At 39.5% G+C, this 16,623-nt stretch overlaps 1 protein-coding gene across 1 annotated transcript in view; it reads left to right on the top strand.

The window, feature by feature from the left end:
- The window catches only part of PDE6D (phosphodiesterase 6D), a 39,414-nt gene that overhangs the window by 18,421 nt on the left and 4,370 nt on the right, over positions 1 to 16,623 (top strand). Inside the window, exon 2 of the mRNA XM_059822634.1 lies at positions 12,037 to 12,125. Within this exon, the coding sequence (XP_059678617.1) occupies positions 12,037 to 12,125 (89 nt within the window). The remainder of the gene's footprint in view (positions 1 to 12,036; positions 12,126 to 16,623) is intronic.

Genomic DNA, 16,623 nt, shown 5'->3' with positions numbered 1-16,623 from the left:
CTGCTGTTTCTCCTTATAATTGGCCTATGTGGAGCAAGCTGATCAGTTAGGTTCAGACATCCTTCACAAATAGAGGAGATTCATCAAGACAAATATAAATTTTCTGCATGGGATTTTGTGAAAGGAAAAATGGCAGCCCAATGTTTAAGAATGCAACTACAGGTAGATATCTAAGATTTGAAAGATTTCCCACTAAAATGTTAAACCGTATGTGTTAATAGATTGCATAAAAACAATATGAGTGAGAAAACAAGTTCTTGCCCATTCCCAGCTGCATCTGGTGAGGCTGGAACTACTGGAAACTTTTTAAAGGAAAGTTAAGTTGGGAAAAGCTTGCTGCTGGAACTTACTGCTTTTTTCCAGAAGTTTTTTTATTCCAAGACTGCTCAGACCACGTTCTGCTCTGACCCCAACAGATTCTGAAAGAATGTAATGAAAAAAGGAAGCAAGGCAAGATGCAGCAGGGTGGACACTTCCCCGTAGTGACTGCCTGCTTGCAATCCAGCTCTGGGAAGCTTCACTGGATGTGGAAACAGCTAGTCCTAAAATACAGTTCCATTACAAAACAGTGTAAGGGAGCATCTCAACGTTACAGGTCCATTCGTGGATCCTTGTGATAGGGCTGGTTGGGTGGCATTCATTTTGGAAGCACAACTCTGCCTGTCATGGAGAGCTTATTTTTAGCATTTTAACCAAAAAGCTTCAGGACTTGGCATTTATTCTGAAATTTAGACTAACGGTTCAACCACTGACTGCCCGTGTTCGAGTCTGATGCTGAGAGTGCTGATGTAATGAAGGTGGTATGAGGCTGTTTGGACTTAAACAAAGTATGTTTATATTGCTTCAGCTCTTAAGAGTCCCTTAGTCGGTAATCTCTGAATGTCATTCTGCACAAAATGGATGGTCACTTTGTAGAAAATGGTGCCTGCCTATCCCTGCCAGCAATGAACAGCCATAGCATTTGTCCTTTCAGATTAACTGTTGACTATGTTTTGCAAAATTATTGCTACAGTTCCCGGAGCTGGCAATTTTGAGGACAATTTGAATACATGAAAAAGTGCTGTGTTTCCACTCATTCATTGGGCTCCCTTTTATACCTAATGAATTTTTGTAGAAGGAAGCCTTGTACATAAAAGCATGTTAGAAACCACGTATCAGGGGCATCTCTAATTTTTAGAGTAGGGGAGATTTTTTAACTTAGCTGACTACTAGTCTTAAATGAACAAAGAAACAACCTATGGTATTAAGCATGACCCATATATGGACTTCACTGAAGCACTTCATCTGCGCTCAAAATATGCTTTGAGTGTCCAGAGTTAAAAAGGAAAAAGAAAAGGAAATTAAGCGTTTTCATGGGAACTCTGTTTGAATTAAAATGAACCAAGAAAGGAACAAATTTGGTACTTTCCCCCATGACTCTCCTCTTTCATATTTCTGGTGTTTTTAAGTTGTCTTAATGAACGAGAATATTATTTATAAGTTTCAGAGGTTTACTCATTTTTCTAGCTAGAAGCATTTTGCTTCTATTGTCAGAGCTAATACATCTATTTTTTGTCCTGCTTTAATATGCCATTTTAGACACTAAAAAGTACTTTCAATTCTGCAACCAGTCATCTTTATTTCCTTCCTGCCCCCCACTTCCATTAGTAATACTTGGCAGTGATTCAGAACCACCCTGCTCTCTAGTTAGGGTGAATGAGAAACCACCAAAAGCAAGAAAAACATGGCGTGAACAGAACCACTGGCACCTACTCCGTAGAATGATTGCAGCAATCTGTGCTACTGCAGAGTCACTCCAAGTTAGACTTTCCATTAGCTAGAGAGCACAGTTCCTGGCTGTCTAAAGAGAGAGGCAGTATTGTCTATTGAAGCACGAGATTTGAAGTCAAACATCTCCTGGGATCTCTATCCTTTTCTCTTACTGATTCATTGTGTGGCTATGGGCAAGTCTTCATGCTTATCTTCCAGGCTCTACAATATGCAGTTATTAAAAAGCTACTTTGAGAACATGATTCGAAGTTTTTGTAGCACAGCGTAGTACTAGGAATTGTTTAAGTTATTAGTCACTGAGCTGTAGTGTATTGCCTATTCAGTGGGACATCCTATCTTTCTAGTTAAATTATAGGATTTGGCTCCCATCTGGGGTAGCCCAGGGTAGATGATAATGACAATACGAAGCTGTGCAAACTGGTAGCACAGTGAATGACGTCATGCCAAAGCCCCGTCTCCCATCAACTTCCAATCTGCAGATCTGTTCTTAGAAGTAGATGATATATTAATACCTCCAGTAAATCACATATTCTTCTAAAATACATGAATCTGAATGTATGGATGATCAGAATTAGACTTTGGAGCTCAATAGGCTCGTGTGTTAGAGAGCTCTGTAAGAAGAGACATGAAGCGAAGGAGAAAAAAAAGAAATTAAACATTAATGGGCGAAAAGCATGTAGTCACAACATAAGCACTGGCAGTTGGAAGTCATCTAGGCTTTTTGTGTTGTCAGTTGCTTATTTTACCAGGGGGAACTTTCAGACCGAGATGTTGCTTGGAGCTCAGAGGATAGATAAACCGAACAGCAGGGGAACCTGCTGATGCTCAGCTATGCCATTTTCAATAAACATTGCTTCGCTCAATAGAGAAATTATTGCAGAGGCCTTCAAGAAACAAAGGCATCAACTGGCCACAAACAGTGCTATATAAGACTGCCTTTTTAAAGCCTTTTAGGGTGTCTTTTTCCACGCTTCAGACAAGGGTACAGGTCATTCAAGTGGAACTATATGAAAACGCCAGCTAAGCAGCCATGTTTATCCCATTTAAAAATTTGGTCAAAGAAGTCTTTGTTCTTCTGCTGAGGTCCTGTCAGTATGGGGAAGTGTGAAGATCCTTATAGACGTGTAAAAAAAATCCACTCCTACAGTGTTGCAAAAAATGACATGAAATCAAGCCAAGCTTTCCTTTATAAGCAAATCAACATAATGCATGTTTTAAAACAATTGAATAATGGTATAAAATATCAAGGTTCAAAATACCTCATTCCATTAAAGCTAATTTCATTGCATGACTGTCGTGACATCCTGCGTTTCAAGTCTGTAAAGAACAATAGGCCATAATGATTTACAGGGAGGTAAATTCCTCTGAGGGCTTCTGGTTACAACCTCATCTATGAAAATGAAGTTATTCACCAGAACCCCTTCATAGATTATTTCCATGAAAGTCCCTCTAGTTCACTTATTGCTGAGAACCTTGAAATATTATCATAATAGTTCAGCTGTGTTGAAATGATTGAATGCTCTGAAGTAGTTAAGACAAAATGAAGTTGTTTCAATCGCTGAATCACTTTCAGCATTCACTTGCAGAAAGGAAAATTGTTTGATGTGCTAAAATTAAAAAGTGGGCAAACTGAATGACACGCTCTTTTTATTCCAAATTGTTTTGGGGTTTAAAGCTTTTAACTTAATTTTAAGCATTCTGGATTAAAAAATCTCTCTCCAGCCAGATTTAAATTGCAGGAATGTTCTTCTTTTAATTGCCTCTCCCTCGTCATAGCGTTCCTTGGGGTGGGTTCTCAAGCTGTCCTGTGAGCTGCCTCACCTTTTGATATAGTTGGGGCATCTTTCGTAAGGAGGTCCCGGTGTTTTATGTTTCAGTTGCATTTTTAGTTTCCCTTGGTGTCTCTATTAGCTTTCTCCTTAGTTAAATTCAGTTTTGCTTGTTCCACTGAACTACAAGCAACCCACTTTAAAACTGTGTTCTGATAAAGCCCTGTGGATTTTAAACGTCACATGCTTTTCTTGGATGAATACATTATTCCCATTGATTCACCTGCTGTTTCTGCAAACTCAGAGTATTACTGATGACATTAATTATGTTAATATTCAAAGGGTTCTTAGCATGAGCCTAAGCTTTTCTAACATGCTAATTTTTGAGATCCATTTAAAATGCAGGGAAGGTGGGGAGGAGTTGAGAGCTATCGCACTGGAAAAGAGAAAATAATTTTCTTTGTGCAATCCATGCTTCTGAGATGGTCCTGCAAGCAATGATGAGTTTTTCTAAGTTATTGATTGTTTTATTACCTAAGATGTAAAGCAATCTTCAGATGTGATTGCATGTTGTTTTCCCTGCTGAGGCATTGATATAAAGGAATTCTGTCAAGCCTATTCAGAGAAGCCAAAGAATAGCCTAAAAAACAGAGGCAGCAGAAAGCAGGGTAAAACCATTACATTGCTTCAGCTTGCTTTTATTTTGGCACTGTTATCTGGTTCTATGAACCATTTTAACATCTGTTTCTAGAAGAAACAAAACACATTTCTAATAGCAGCAAACAAAGCACTTCCACGGATCTGGTACAGAAAGCAGCTTGCTCCCTCGGATGGGAGAACCTGCCCCTTAAGCTGGCGATTTGTGTGTGTAGATTTAATTTGGAGCTTATTCCCACTTTAAACAACATTGTATTCTATGTTCCACAAGTGGATTTTGTTTTTTGCTTTAACTTCCATTGTTAGGGATCTCAAATCTTAGGTATTTTCTTTCGGAGCTTAGAAGTGGTTGTCTTTTTAGGTTGAGCTTAGTTCCTAGAGAAGTACCTAGCACGCGCTCCAGCAGCATTGTCTACCTGGCCTTTGCTGGTACGTTGGGGTAACAAGCCAGACCTCTCATCTGCTGCAGGCAGGAGCTGCTGGGGAATGTCACATATTGTTGCTTTTGTCTGAGGAAATCAAAGGTTGCTTGCAAATGCCTAAGTTGGTTCTTACTGCTCAGCAGTGACAAAAATTTCCTGAATTTGTAAGAGAGTTAAGCTTCTACAACATCAGACTCATCTCAAAAGAGAGGTAGATCTTGTAACAATAGTGTCTACATCTGTCCCTAGTTCAGCTATTTGCAAACCACTGTAATTTATTCTTTTTTTACCTTTTTCCCCCTGATGACCCTTAGCGTCATCTCAGTAGGTCTGTAACTCTTCTTCAAAATGTACATCCATTTGTTTCTTGCTCCTTTGGTTTGAGGAAGAGAGGAAAAGTCAGGGAAATGGAAGCCTGGCTTAGTTTGCAATATTGCTGTGTATTACTGAAGAAACAAAACACATTCTCCCACCCTGCCTGGCCATGCTGGACATTTCTCTTTCCAGAATCTAGGAGCTCTCCATCTTCATTGGTTTTGTACAAGTACCTGCTTTTGTTAAGCCTACTACAGGTGTCACCAATTCTGATTTAAAAACTTAAGATTTGGTGATATCTCACCCTGAATACTTTCAGACAGTAAATTGACAAGAGTGAAAATTAAATGTAAACTAACTGAAAGCAAACGCTGTGCCTAATTCTGCTACATGACGTCACCAGGATGCTAGGAAGTAGAGATGTATGTTATGTCCATTTTGATGAAAATAGTGAGTAATTGTATTATTCAACTTAAATTGTTTGAAAGGCACAGATGTTAAACTGGATAGTCTGCATAAAATTATTAGCAAATGTTGGACATGGGTTTACTGCATTTCCAAATTATGCCAAGTTAAATGGCTTCTGTATTTCTCTAGTTTGATTAGCATCTCTTTGCAGCTGATCTGACTACGAATTGACCTATGCTGCATTTTTGTTGTAGACTTTTGCAGTGTGCCTCAACTTGAGCCATGCTAAGGTAATATATATATTAAGAGGTTCAAGCAGGAAATACTTTCACGGTGGGAACATAGCTCGTTTTCAAAATGGTCACCCAAGGTGCAGAGAGTGTCTTTGTTAAGTTCTTACAGGGGGAATGTGACATGTAGCAATGAATACTGTAGCTTGACAACAGGACCAACCTTACTACATAGCAGAAATGATCTGAGGTCTACTTAATATAATATAATGTAGCAATATTAGCTACTGCCCTATTAGCATAATTTTCTATTACAATCAAGGTAAGGTTGACATGGTATTCACTAATATGTGTGACTGTCTTTCCAAGTACAGGCTAAGAACAGCTTAATCCAGGATTGTCTGATGTTAGATAAAAATATGTGGTGATACAAGATCCATATAGACGGCATCTGCAAGCAAAGATGTAAGGGGGAAAGTAAAAAGGGAAGCACAAAGTATACAAATATATGATATTGTGGGGGTTTTTTTGCTGTGATGCTATAGCTGTTAAATATATCCCTCTGATTACATAATTTGCTGTGAAATGACTTTGTTGGTTGTTGAGGACTTTTGCTGCATTTTGTCATGTGGTTCACATCATTAATCTGTGGATCTCCCTGGCTTCTGTTGCACGGCAATTTGTTCTGTGCAGGAGACTTTAAAAGCAGGCTCTTCTACAGTGAGTACAGGAGTGTCAGGAGTGCTTTGAAGGGATAATTGGCTTCCTTCCATTTGAGGATTTAATAGAGCACCTTTCCAGTACCCAGCATCTCCCGTCATTTGGAGAAGCACAGTAACCCATATATTGTGCATCAGTCCAGGAAAGTTGGTTTGTAATAGCAGAGTTTTAAAAAATACCTGCTCCTGTAAGAGCTCTCATAGCACACTTTCTGACTAATCTGGAACCCAAGAGAGTGTGCTGCTGCCTGAAAGCAGGAGAAGTTGACAGTCCTATACCCAAAGGCTCCAGTAATGTTTGAGAAATAGCTTCCATTTTATGTGTTTGTTTTGGTACTTCTGTTACTAGACAGAATGGATGGACACTCATTCAGTTCCTTCATATATGATTTTGCACTGAATTTCAGCCTTAGGCTAGGAGGAAGGATTCCTTTTCTCTTAACACACTGCCAACATATATACTTGTGATTTATTAAACACCAAAGACAGCAGCATTTCTTTTGAGCGCAAACAGAGTGAACAGAAGGACCTGATTCAGCAGAATGTCTGTGTATACGTTTAAATTTAAGCACACGATTAAGAGTTCTGTGGAAAAGGGGGTTGGGAGTTGTAATAAAAAGTGAGATTAGAGATTGGAAAGATTAGAGGATGAATGGCATGAGTGGAGTAGAAGCATAAGGCCATTTGGGTGGTCTGCTTCATAACCCTGTAGTTTGGCAGTTATTTTGCCTAACTTACTTTGGTCCTTACTCCTCAGACTGGATTGAAACAACTGAGATGCAAATATTCTTCTGGGAAAATACGTCTGATAAAAATATAATCCTTAAAGGTTGATCTTTACTTACCTGTAACATTCTTTAAAGTAACATGCTCACCCATGTCATGAGTGCTTGGTTGTGTCTGCTTTTCACGAAAAACAATGTAAAATCGGGAGTGAAAGTTGGGCAGTCCAGATCAGAAGCTTCTCTGGATCTGCAACTGAGATGTAAGTCTGAATTGTTCAGGGCTTTAAGTTCCACCTTCTCCACCTTGTCTCTGTCATTCATCCCATAGGACAATTCTTATTACACTTAATTGTTGAGATCCTGTTTGCACCTGGCATGTAGTGAACTGTTCTTAATGTTGCATTTCATGCACACACACAAAAAAATGCTGGCAAAGATGATGAAAGACCTTCCCTTCCAGGAGTGGTTATGAACATTAGGCTTGCTTTTATTATGAAAGGTAGGAGTGCAGTTTTAGAATGGTGTAGACAGCAGGGAATAAAATGAGAAATGGACGATTTTAATGGAAGAAATGACACTTACTGTTTGCTGCAGCCTTTGAGATATTCAAAAAGCGCTAAACATTACAACATACAAATAATAGTCAGGGAGACTGGGGCAGAACTTCTTTAACTCCATACTACCTTAATAATTAATTTTGTTTGTACTCATTCTCTTCCTTCGAGGTAATTCTTAATTACCACTGTGGTTAATACATGGGAATCTTTTGCAATGCTAAAGCACTTACTTAAAGATAAGTATGTATATTTTGATTTGTTTGAACGAAGTGATGTCTATGACAGATACAAAAAAGAAAGAATTTCTGTTCTGAGATCAGAGATATTCAAGACAACAAAACTTGGATTTAGAAATGCACAAACCATTTCCCTTTATCAGGCTAAGCAAAGTAGGTCTGTGAGGAAGCTAATTCATGTCATGTATATAAAGCAAGTCAAATTCCAGCTACTACAAAGCTTTTATGTAAGACTTTGCTGACCCAATAGGTGGGGGGAATATAAATAGATCAACACTACACCCTTCCTTCTGCTGTTCTACCTAATCCTTCCTTGCCTTCAGGATTGAAGAGTATTTGATCTATTGAGTCTTAAATCAGACATTGTTTCCTACAAAAAAAAAAAAAAACAAAATCCAGGAGAATGAAAATTTAATCTTGTAAGAGTATTCTTGTGATTTTAGAATGAGAAGCTGAATTAGGAATATACTATTGTTCTTCCTTTTTTTTTCATATATTAACTTCTCAAAGCTGTGACTGCCTGGCTCTCTACTTGCTCTCCTTAGCTACCTCTGTCAGGTGGCTTGACATGAGCCTCTTCAAAAAGAGTAATTGTGTTAAACCTATATTAATTTACTTTCTCCTTCTCAATAATACTTAAAATGCCCTCTTCATCCTGCCTGCAGGTCTCCACTGCTGCTCAGAAGATGGAGCACTTGTTATTTTTAGTAACAATATCTCTCATGCTGGGATGGAAGAATCTTAAACCAATTAAACACATTAGAAGATAACAGTGTGTGTGGGTTTGGTTCAAGATCTCCATTTTCTTCACTCTGGGGTATGTCCTAGTACCAGCCTTTCTATCCAAGATGACAGAAATAGTGTGATAAGCTGCTAACTAGGTAAGCAGTACAGCTGCTGCTTTGTCAGGTATTTCCTTGCCAAAAAATCACTTGTGATGGGTTTTGCCTTTTTTTTTTTTAATTCCATTACAGTTAAGTTTTATAAATTATCTCGATTTTGACTTAGGAAGGTTTTTTTTGGATGCCCGTTTCTTTTTAAACATTTTTTTTTAAAGAATGAATCTCTTGAACGTGAAGTAGTTTTTTCTATAGAAGAGGATTGTGTGTGTGCAATTTTAAGATTTGATGATTTGTTCTTCCCTTTTAATAATTTTAGTTACTGGGAAAAAACTTGTGAACTGGCTAGAGTATTCTGATCCCTTAAAATATTTCTGGATCCACATATTTTAAATCTGTGTATACACTCTGAAGCAGGTTGATTTCATTTTTTTGTTTGCAGAAGTTGGAAAAGCATGTTCTAACCTGCACATGGTTCTGTCTAGGCCAGAAAGCCTTTGGCTGCACTGACACTAAACCTTTAAATACAAGATATTTTCTAAGAACTGTGGCATGCATTGCTGACCTGCACGCCCTCATCAGCAGGGATGTAGTCTTGAGCTTTTTATTTATTCTTCATCTTTAATTTGACAGTCAAAATACGACGCATGGGGCAGGCTGTCCTGCATGGATTTACTCTTAGAGTGGAACATCAATACAGAATAAAGTCTGATAGCACTTTATAGAAGTCTAACGCCCCAAATGTTAACATATCTAGCATTGTTCAGCATGGCAACATAACTTGTATCATCTCTCTTGGACTGGAATGAGACATAAATCCTTATAGGGAGAAGCAACAGGGGTCAGTAGTCTATAGTAGTGTTTTCTCTCACCAGAAATAGTAGGTCACTATCACTCTATAACAATGTATTTCAAGTAAGGATAATAATTAAGCTGTGAGGCTACATATACTTTTTGAAGGGCGCTACTGATGTAATACTTTTGAAAATGGCAAATGTGATTTCAAAGTACTCCAAAAATTGATAAGGGAAGAGGGACAAGAAGGTAAGGCAAGGCATGGCAAGGAAAAAGGAAGATGGTCTATTAGTTAGAGTACTGGTATAGCACTTGAGAGGCTGGATCAGTTCCTGTACAATGCTGGGTTTGCTGTTCTGGTTAGTGTTTCATCTCCATTTCAGAGGTCCTTGTCTACTGCTCAGTTTGGCACTACATAGCCTATGGCCAGACCTGTGAGCTCATAATTCCCACTGATATTGATAGTGAACAAATAACAAGTAAATACTTCTGAAGAGGATAATTTTTTAAAGGTAATACAGGTTTTTGATAATCAAGTGCCCAATTTATTGAATTACTGTATTGCTAATAGTCAAGAGTGTTTGCATCGCAAGGTGTTGTGAAGATAAATGAATTTGTCAGTGAGATGCTCAGATTGTCTCATTTTTCCGTCATACATGGCATGTGATAGATGGCACTCTGCTTTCTATGCAAATAGCTTCACCCTAGCTAGTTTGTATGTTTGTCTGTGGGAAGATGTATCTAAAAATGGTGGATTTTTTTTGACATTTTAAATTACGGTTGGGGCAGTTCCATCCTGCGGGTTGCATTGGCTGGGGACTTTCAGTTTTCCAGCCAGCACCACGTGAAGTGCCCAGCCCTGCTGCACGTTCTTCTTGCCATGCTGCTGCTCATTTTCTCTGTCTGACTTGCCAGCCTACAGCCCCCATCTCCCTTGGTTTGGTAGCTGGGGAGAGATCTCCACTTTCCAGCTTTCTGCCAGGATATGGAGGTGGCACACGGGGCCCTCCAGGGATGATGTTTTCCATCTTCTCCCCCTTTCCCTCCTGCCTTAATCCCAGAACAAGTGGTAGATAGTGTGTGTTATAGAACAAGTCTAGAAGGACATGAGCAGGCTGCCCTACGCTCTCTCTTCCCGTGCTCCAAGTTGTTGCTAAGTTTTGGAAGCTCTAAGGCCATGCCTGTGTAAATGGACCCTGTGCATGCATTCCCACCTTTCTGCTCCCCCTTGCGCATTCAGTGGGACATGGGAAGTCTGGCCAGCCTTCAGGAAGGGAAAGGCTCCTCACAGCTGTGCTGAAGCAGCCATCTTCCCTTCCCTCCTCCACACATGTAATTTTAAAACAAATGTTACCCTGTAATGCAAAATTTGCTAAAGCATCTGTTTTTTCCCTGGAGCTCTGGAAAAATTTGATCAATGTGACAAGTTTGTGTGAGTCTGCCTGGAAACTATGTATGTTAGAGGATGAGTTCAATATGCATATCTCTGACAGCTCCTATTTATATCTATGTCAAGGTCCATATTGTCTCTCTTCTGTTATCCTACCTCCCCAGTCAGTTCCTTGAGCAGTTGGTCTCTCCCCTTCTCCCAGATAGTTTCCAGTATCTTGTCTAGGAAATACCGAGTACAAAGGGTACGCTGCCATAAACCAGCAAAAGGAAACACCTGGAAAGGTGTTGGTTTGGGTGGCCTTATCTCACAAACCCTGCGCTGTTCAGGCTGTTTGCATTTATGCCAGTCACTCCTCGGAGGCATCCTGATGAGCTGTGGAGCAGGAGGCTGCTGCAGGGCCTTGGGCTCACTGACAGCTATATCCCCGTTCAAAATGGCATCAGGCAGGTGTGCAGGCTCCTTGTTCTGTTGTGTCAATGTTTGAGTTATGGTATGGGTGAGATTTTTCAAGGGTGTTCTTAAGATCATTATTAATTGTCGCTTTGAAAATGTGAGGATTTTATACTTGCCTATAAATTTAATGACTAATTCACTGGTCTGGGCTCTTTGAAAGCTAGCACAGCCTCACTTGCTGAGAGTGAAAAGAGAGGATCTCTCTTTGCTTAGCACTCAGCAGCTGAAGAATTCCCATGAGTGGCAGTTACCAGGTCAACAGCAATAGAACAACACTTGATATTAATATTTTGTAAACTAGGAAAACAAGCTCGATTGGATACACTTCTTTTTCCAATGTTATATAGGAAGTATTTCTTTTTCTAGCGTTTTTCAAATGTTGGAGAACAGCAATTGTTTGTGTAGAATTATCTGTTATTGTTAGTAATGTTTGTTCTTCTCTGCAGCACAGTGACATTGCCTTTACCCTTTAGAAGCAATGGAAAATGATAAATGAGGTTAACAAGCTTCAGCCTAAAGTGAAAACCGAATCTGTGACTATACAACTCTTGTTGCATTCATTCTGGTCAAGGGTTGGTTTGTTCATTTATTTTCTGGGAAAAAGCGTCTCTCTTCCTTGGCCTCCTGAGAATCAGAAAACATGATTGAAACTCAGCTGGAGTAGCCTATTTCAGGGCTTAGCAAAGAATAGTAGATGCAGCATTTAGGGATGTAGATAGCTTGTTTTCCTTAACTGCTTCCCAATCAGAAATTGGATGAACCTTCGGGATGCAGAAACAGGGAAAATCCTCTGGCAAGGAACAGAAGATCTGTCTGTACCTGGAGTGGAGCATGAAGGTACTGTGTGGCCTTACTGTGCATTTTGGGGCTGGGTGGTGCTGTATGTGTGGGTCACCGGAGCTGTGAGCGTACCCCTGCTTTGAAGGACAGATGTCCTGGCTGTGACTTCACACCATCACAGGCTTCCACCACAATAACCTAGGGACACGTCAAGACAGGTGAGAGTGGATCAGTGGCTGGCAAAAGGGAGAAGTTAAACAGTGTTAAGCAGGGAGCTCAGCTGGGTAAGGAATGAGTGGCCTACCTTTGCTAGACCAAGTGTTGGTTCCAAAATGAAAAGTATAAAAATATATTGACTTTTCTCAGTGTAACAACAGGGTTTAGTCAAGGTAGAGGTCAAATGGAGAACCAGTGGGGAAGAAGCATACACAGTTATTACCTTGCCTAGCCACAACTGTCCTAATGTTCTCCTGTGCTAAATTTGACCTCTGCTTTAAAATGGCATACATGACACATTTGCTCTGCTCTCCTGTCCCTTTACCATTGCTAGAAAGGCCTGTTGCCCTTCCACTTCTGTCCTCGCTCAATAGCAGAGGACTTCACTGTCCCTTAATCTTCCTCATTTGTGACAAAGCACTGTGATAGGTAACATCCCTTGCCAAGAGCTTTGCTTTGGCTCTGTGAAGAGTCTGACCTCACTGAATTGATTTTGAAGGCTTTTCTATTACGTGAGTACCACAGCTGATCTCCAGTAAGTGGAATGAACTTGATAATTTAATTATGCTGGTGACATTGATGTATTTTTGGTGAAATATCGAGGACTGAGTTCTGCCTGTCACTACCAGGACTTACCTCTCCCATAAATTAGAAAATCTGTTGTGTCTGAAGGAGACAACCAGCGTATAAAGATCCTTCTCTGCCCAGATAGCGTACAGAAGATCTGCGGCAAAATACTGTGAGTCCAGTAGTCTTCTAGCAATATACCTGTTTCAAAGCCAGCTTAAGGCACCCGGGAAACAAGTTGCCTTCTCCACATTTGGTCCCCAGTCAACATTCATCTGCTTTATGACAATAGTTCATTAATAGGACCAGTAATAGGTTGTGTCAGCTTAAGAGGGGCCTGATGCCAGGAATAGAGGATGCAGGTCTGAGCTAGAGGAAAGCAAAGCTGTGATTCATTGATTACTAAGAGCATTTTCCAAGCTTTGTCTCCTTCAGCCTTGCTAACCTGTACTCCCATTCTCATACCAGTGCTAAGAGCAAACAGTACTGCCGATAGGCCTTAACAGATATTTACTCATGCCTATTGTACAAGATTCCTGTGTTAAACATTCCAGCACCTTCATATACAACTGTAGGAAAGCAATTGAAATACAACTTTCAAAAGAAATGTGGTAAGTCATTATTTCTTAAACTGCAGGTTAGTGATGCTTTGCCTTCTTGAAATAACTGTAACAGGAGACCTAGGAGAAATGAGGAATCGGGCTTTTGAAAGCAGAAGAAAATCAGACAAAAGTATTTCCAGTCTTCCCAGATTTTGTGCTGCAAAAGCTTCTCCTTGGACGCATGGCTAGTCTTTGAATGCTCTTCACCCTGTCTCGACTCTTGCACTGCCTTGGTTCAATGCAAACTACAGAAGGGAGTGCTTTGGGGCAGAGAGGACCGCTGGACCTGTGTCTCGTGAGGGTTTGTTGGGTTGCCCCATTTCCCTCCTGCCATCTTTCTCAGTCTGGCAAATCGTATCACCTCGCTGTGTCTCAGATTTTCCTCACATATAAAACAGGAACCCTCACCTCCATCAGAGGAGCTTGGGGAATTAATTAAAGCATACTCTGGCATGAGATTAATGCCCATTGTACAAGGAATTGTTAAGACCTTATCTGGTGTGCAGTTCAGTCATCCATCTAGAAGATGGATGACTGCAAACTGGAACAGGTGCAGAGAAGAGCTATTAGGAGAAGCCACTGAAAAGATTACAGGTGGGAGGATGGTCTTCCTTAGGAGAAGAGAGAAAAAAAGCCGTTCTTGTATGGCTTAGCAAGAAAAGAAGGCTGAGATGGGTAGGTTATTCTCAATAAATAGGTTAAGAAAGGGGAGAGGTGTCCAACAAAGGAGGATAATCTGACTGAATTAAAAGGTCTGGGGAAATGTGATTCTGGTACAGTCCTGCAACAGAAACAGTGAACAGTCAGAATAATTGTTTTAAAATGAAGGCCATGTATGTCTTGAGGTTATTATATAGTACTTATGTGTGTGTGTTCTGTGGCCATTCAGGGCAAATCACATTCTAGACATAGCAAACAAAGAATCAAATACATAGCAGAGTGACTAAAATATATTGCCTTTAAACAGGACTTCTATTTGCCTTTTAAACAGGACTTCTATTTGATTTAAGTGCAGGTTTCTTTAAAAAAATGAACTCTTTTAAGTTTCAAATCATGATACTGTATTACTACCTAAACTTACTTCTTAGATTAAATAAAAAGAATATTAATGTGGTATTGGATTGCTGACGAAGCCTTAACATTAAACTGCTGAAAGTAGTGAAAATCACTGACTGAGCACCTGAAACTGTAATTAAGCATGTAAACCAGCTTTTGACAGCTTTCCCATGTACCCAGTCAGCTCAATTCAGTGACAGTGCATTCAAAACTGGGAGGCAATCTGGGAGATGCAAATCCGTAAAGTTTGGTTTCTTCCAATATACAAGCAGATCTTGGAGTAAGCTGCTGAGGCCTAGCACTTGTAGAATCCCCAGTGTTGTTCCCAGTCACCACAGCCAGCTTTCATTCAGGAAATACAAATAATCTTTTCATTATCTAAGAAAGTATGTAGTTTGAAATATAAAATAATTTTGGCTGAGATAGCTTGCTTTCTTACTTGTCCCAAATATTTAGGGTAGTTTTAGTAAACCGTATGAAAACATGATATGGATATTTTAATTGAATTCCCATTTCTAACTAAATGCAGTGGGACCCAAAATAACTTGCTTGGTAAATAAGAAATGTGTCTCATCACTTTCTAATCTAATCAGAATTAAGTATCTAACTAAATGTATGTTAGCTATATAAGTGCTTAAATAAATGTGCAGGTATAGTATATCCCCAAGTTAACAACAGGCAGACTAAATTTAAGATAAAGTCTATGCGTACCTGCATTTCAGCATGTTTTAAAATGGTCCTAACTGAGGAGAATCAAACTTCTTTCTCTTCTATCTTTTTAATGGAAAAAAGAGGTATAAAAGTAAAATGAATTTGAAGTAAATAATTTCAATTAAAATTTTCTGCTTGATGGTATAAATAGCAATTAAAATCTCTTAGATCAGGGGTTTAAAGACTACACAGTCCTGCTTTTATTAAAAGTAACCTTTTATTTTGTAGTTTTACAACATTAAACCAAACATTCTCAGCAGTCTGTCTTGGGGATGAAAGAAATGTAATTAGTAAATTGCAGAATAGTTTTAACAAGTCATTTTACACTTAACTGCGAAGGGATGTTTATTCACAACAGGCTGTAGTCTGTACTTGTGAGGGCAGTAAAGGATGGTGCCATGCAGCTTTCTATGCTGAAAAAAAGACTAAAAATAATTAGAGAGCTTTTACATTTAAAACTCTTCCCTTACACTTTTAACTTTCTTTTTTACTTTTTTTTTTTAAAAAAACCACCAAACCATGGGCTGTGTCCTTCTCCATGGGATAGGATGGTAGCTTACATTCCCTAACCCTCCGGCTCTCTAGATTGGTTTCATGTCAAGGTCCTACCCCATTAAACTGTTCTACATTAGATGGATTTGCCTGGGTTTGGTAGACTCTTCCTTTTATTAAACAGCAGCCTGCTGTCTGCTCAGGGATGTTTTGATACACTTTCCATGTAGGAACAGTTTGGCTCATAAAGCACGTGCCAGCTGTATTCCCTCCCCTCTTTATTTCTAATAAATTTACATGAAACGTTTTCTAAGAAGCAGGAAGGATTATGTACAATCACACCACTGAAGTATGACAGGCTTGGGAGATTTTTAGTATATTGACTCACCCCCGTATTCTCCTGATTAGGACCTTTCAGCATATTAATCAATGCTTCCAAACTGTCCCTTCTCTTACTCCTCCACCTCTAAAAAAAGCCTTATGAAATGTCTACCAGGTAAAGTTTGCCACTTGCTGTTGGTATCTCACCCATTGCAAGACCCCAGATACCTTGGATTGCCAAATTATTACTCTCTCTGTTAAGTCTCTAGTTTGGTACTGACTTTACTGTCTGTGTGAGTTTCAATGATTGGGGAACAGACATTTTGCATACTGTTACAGGACTACTTCCCAGAGCTATGTGAGATGGCTGAAACAGTCCTGCTGGGCTGAGAAATGGCTGTTTGTGTTTTGCTGGGGATGCATAGTCTGAAAGGGAAGGAGAAGTATGAAGGGCTAACACGCTTGGTGTACTAAGCAGCCCTTCGGCTGCTTGTGATCTTCAGCACACTTCCTAAAGTAAAAATCTCATATTTTGACTTGAAGAATTGTGGTTTTTAGTAATAAACAGCTAAGAACCAGGAGTCTGAGAG

The sequence above is a fragment of the Gavia stellata genome, chromosome 11, assembly GCF_030936135.1.
Source record: "Gavia stellata isolate bGavSte3 chromosome 11, bGavSte3.hap2, whole genome shotgun sequence".
Lineage (NCBI taxonomy): Eukaryota > Metazoa > Chordata > Aves > Gaviiformes > Gaviidae > Gavia > Gavia stellata.
The sequence above is the reverse complement of the archived record's forward strand: the minus strand, read 5'-3'. Positions and strand labels throughout refer to the sequence as shown.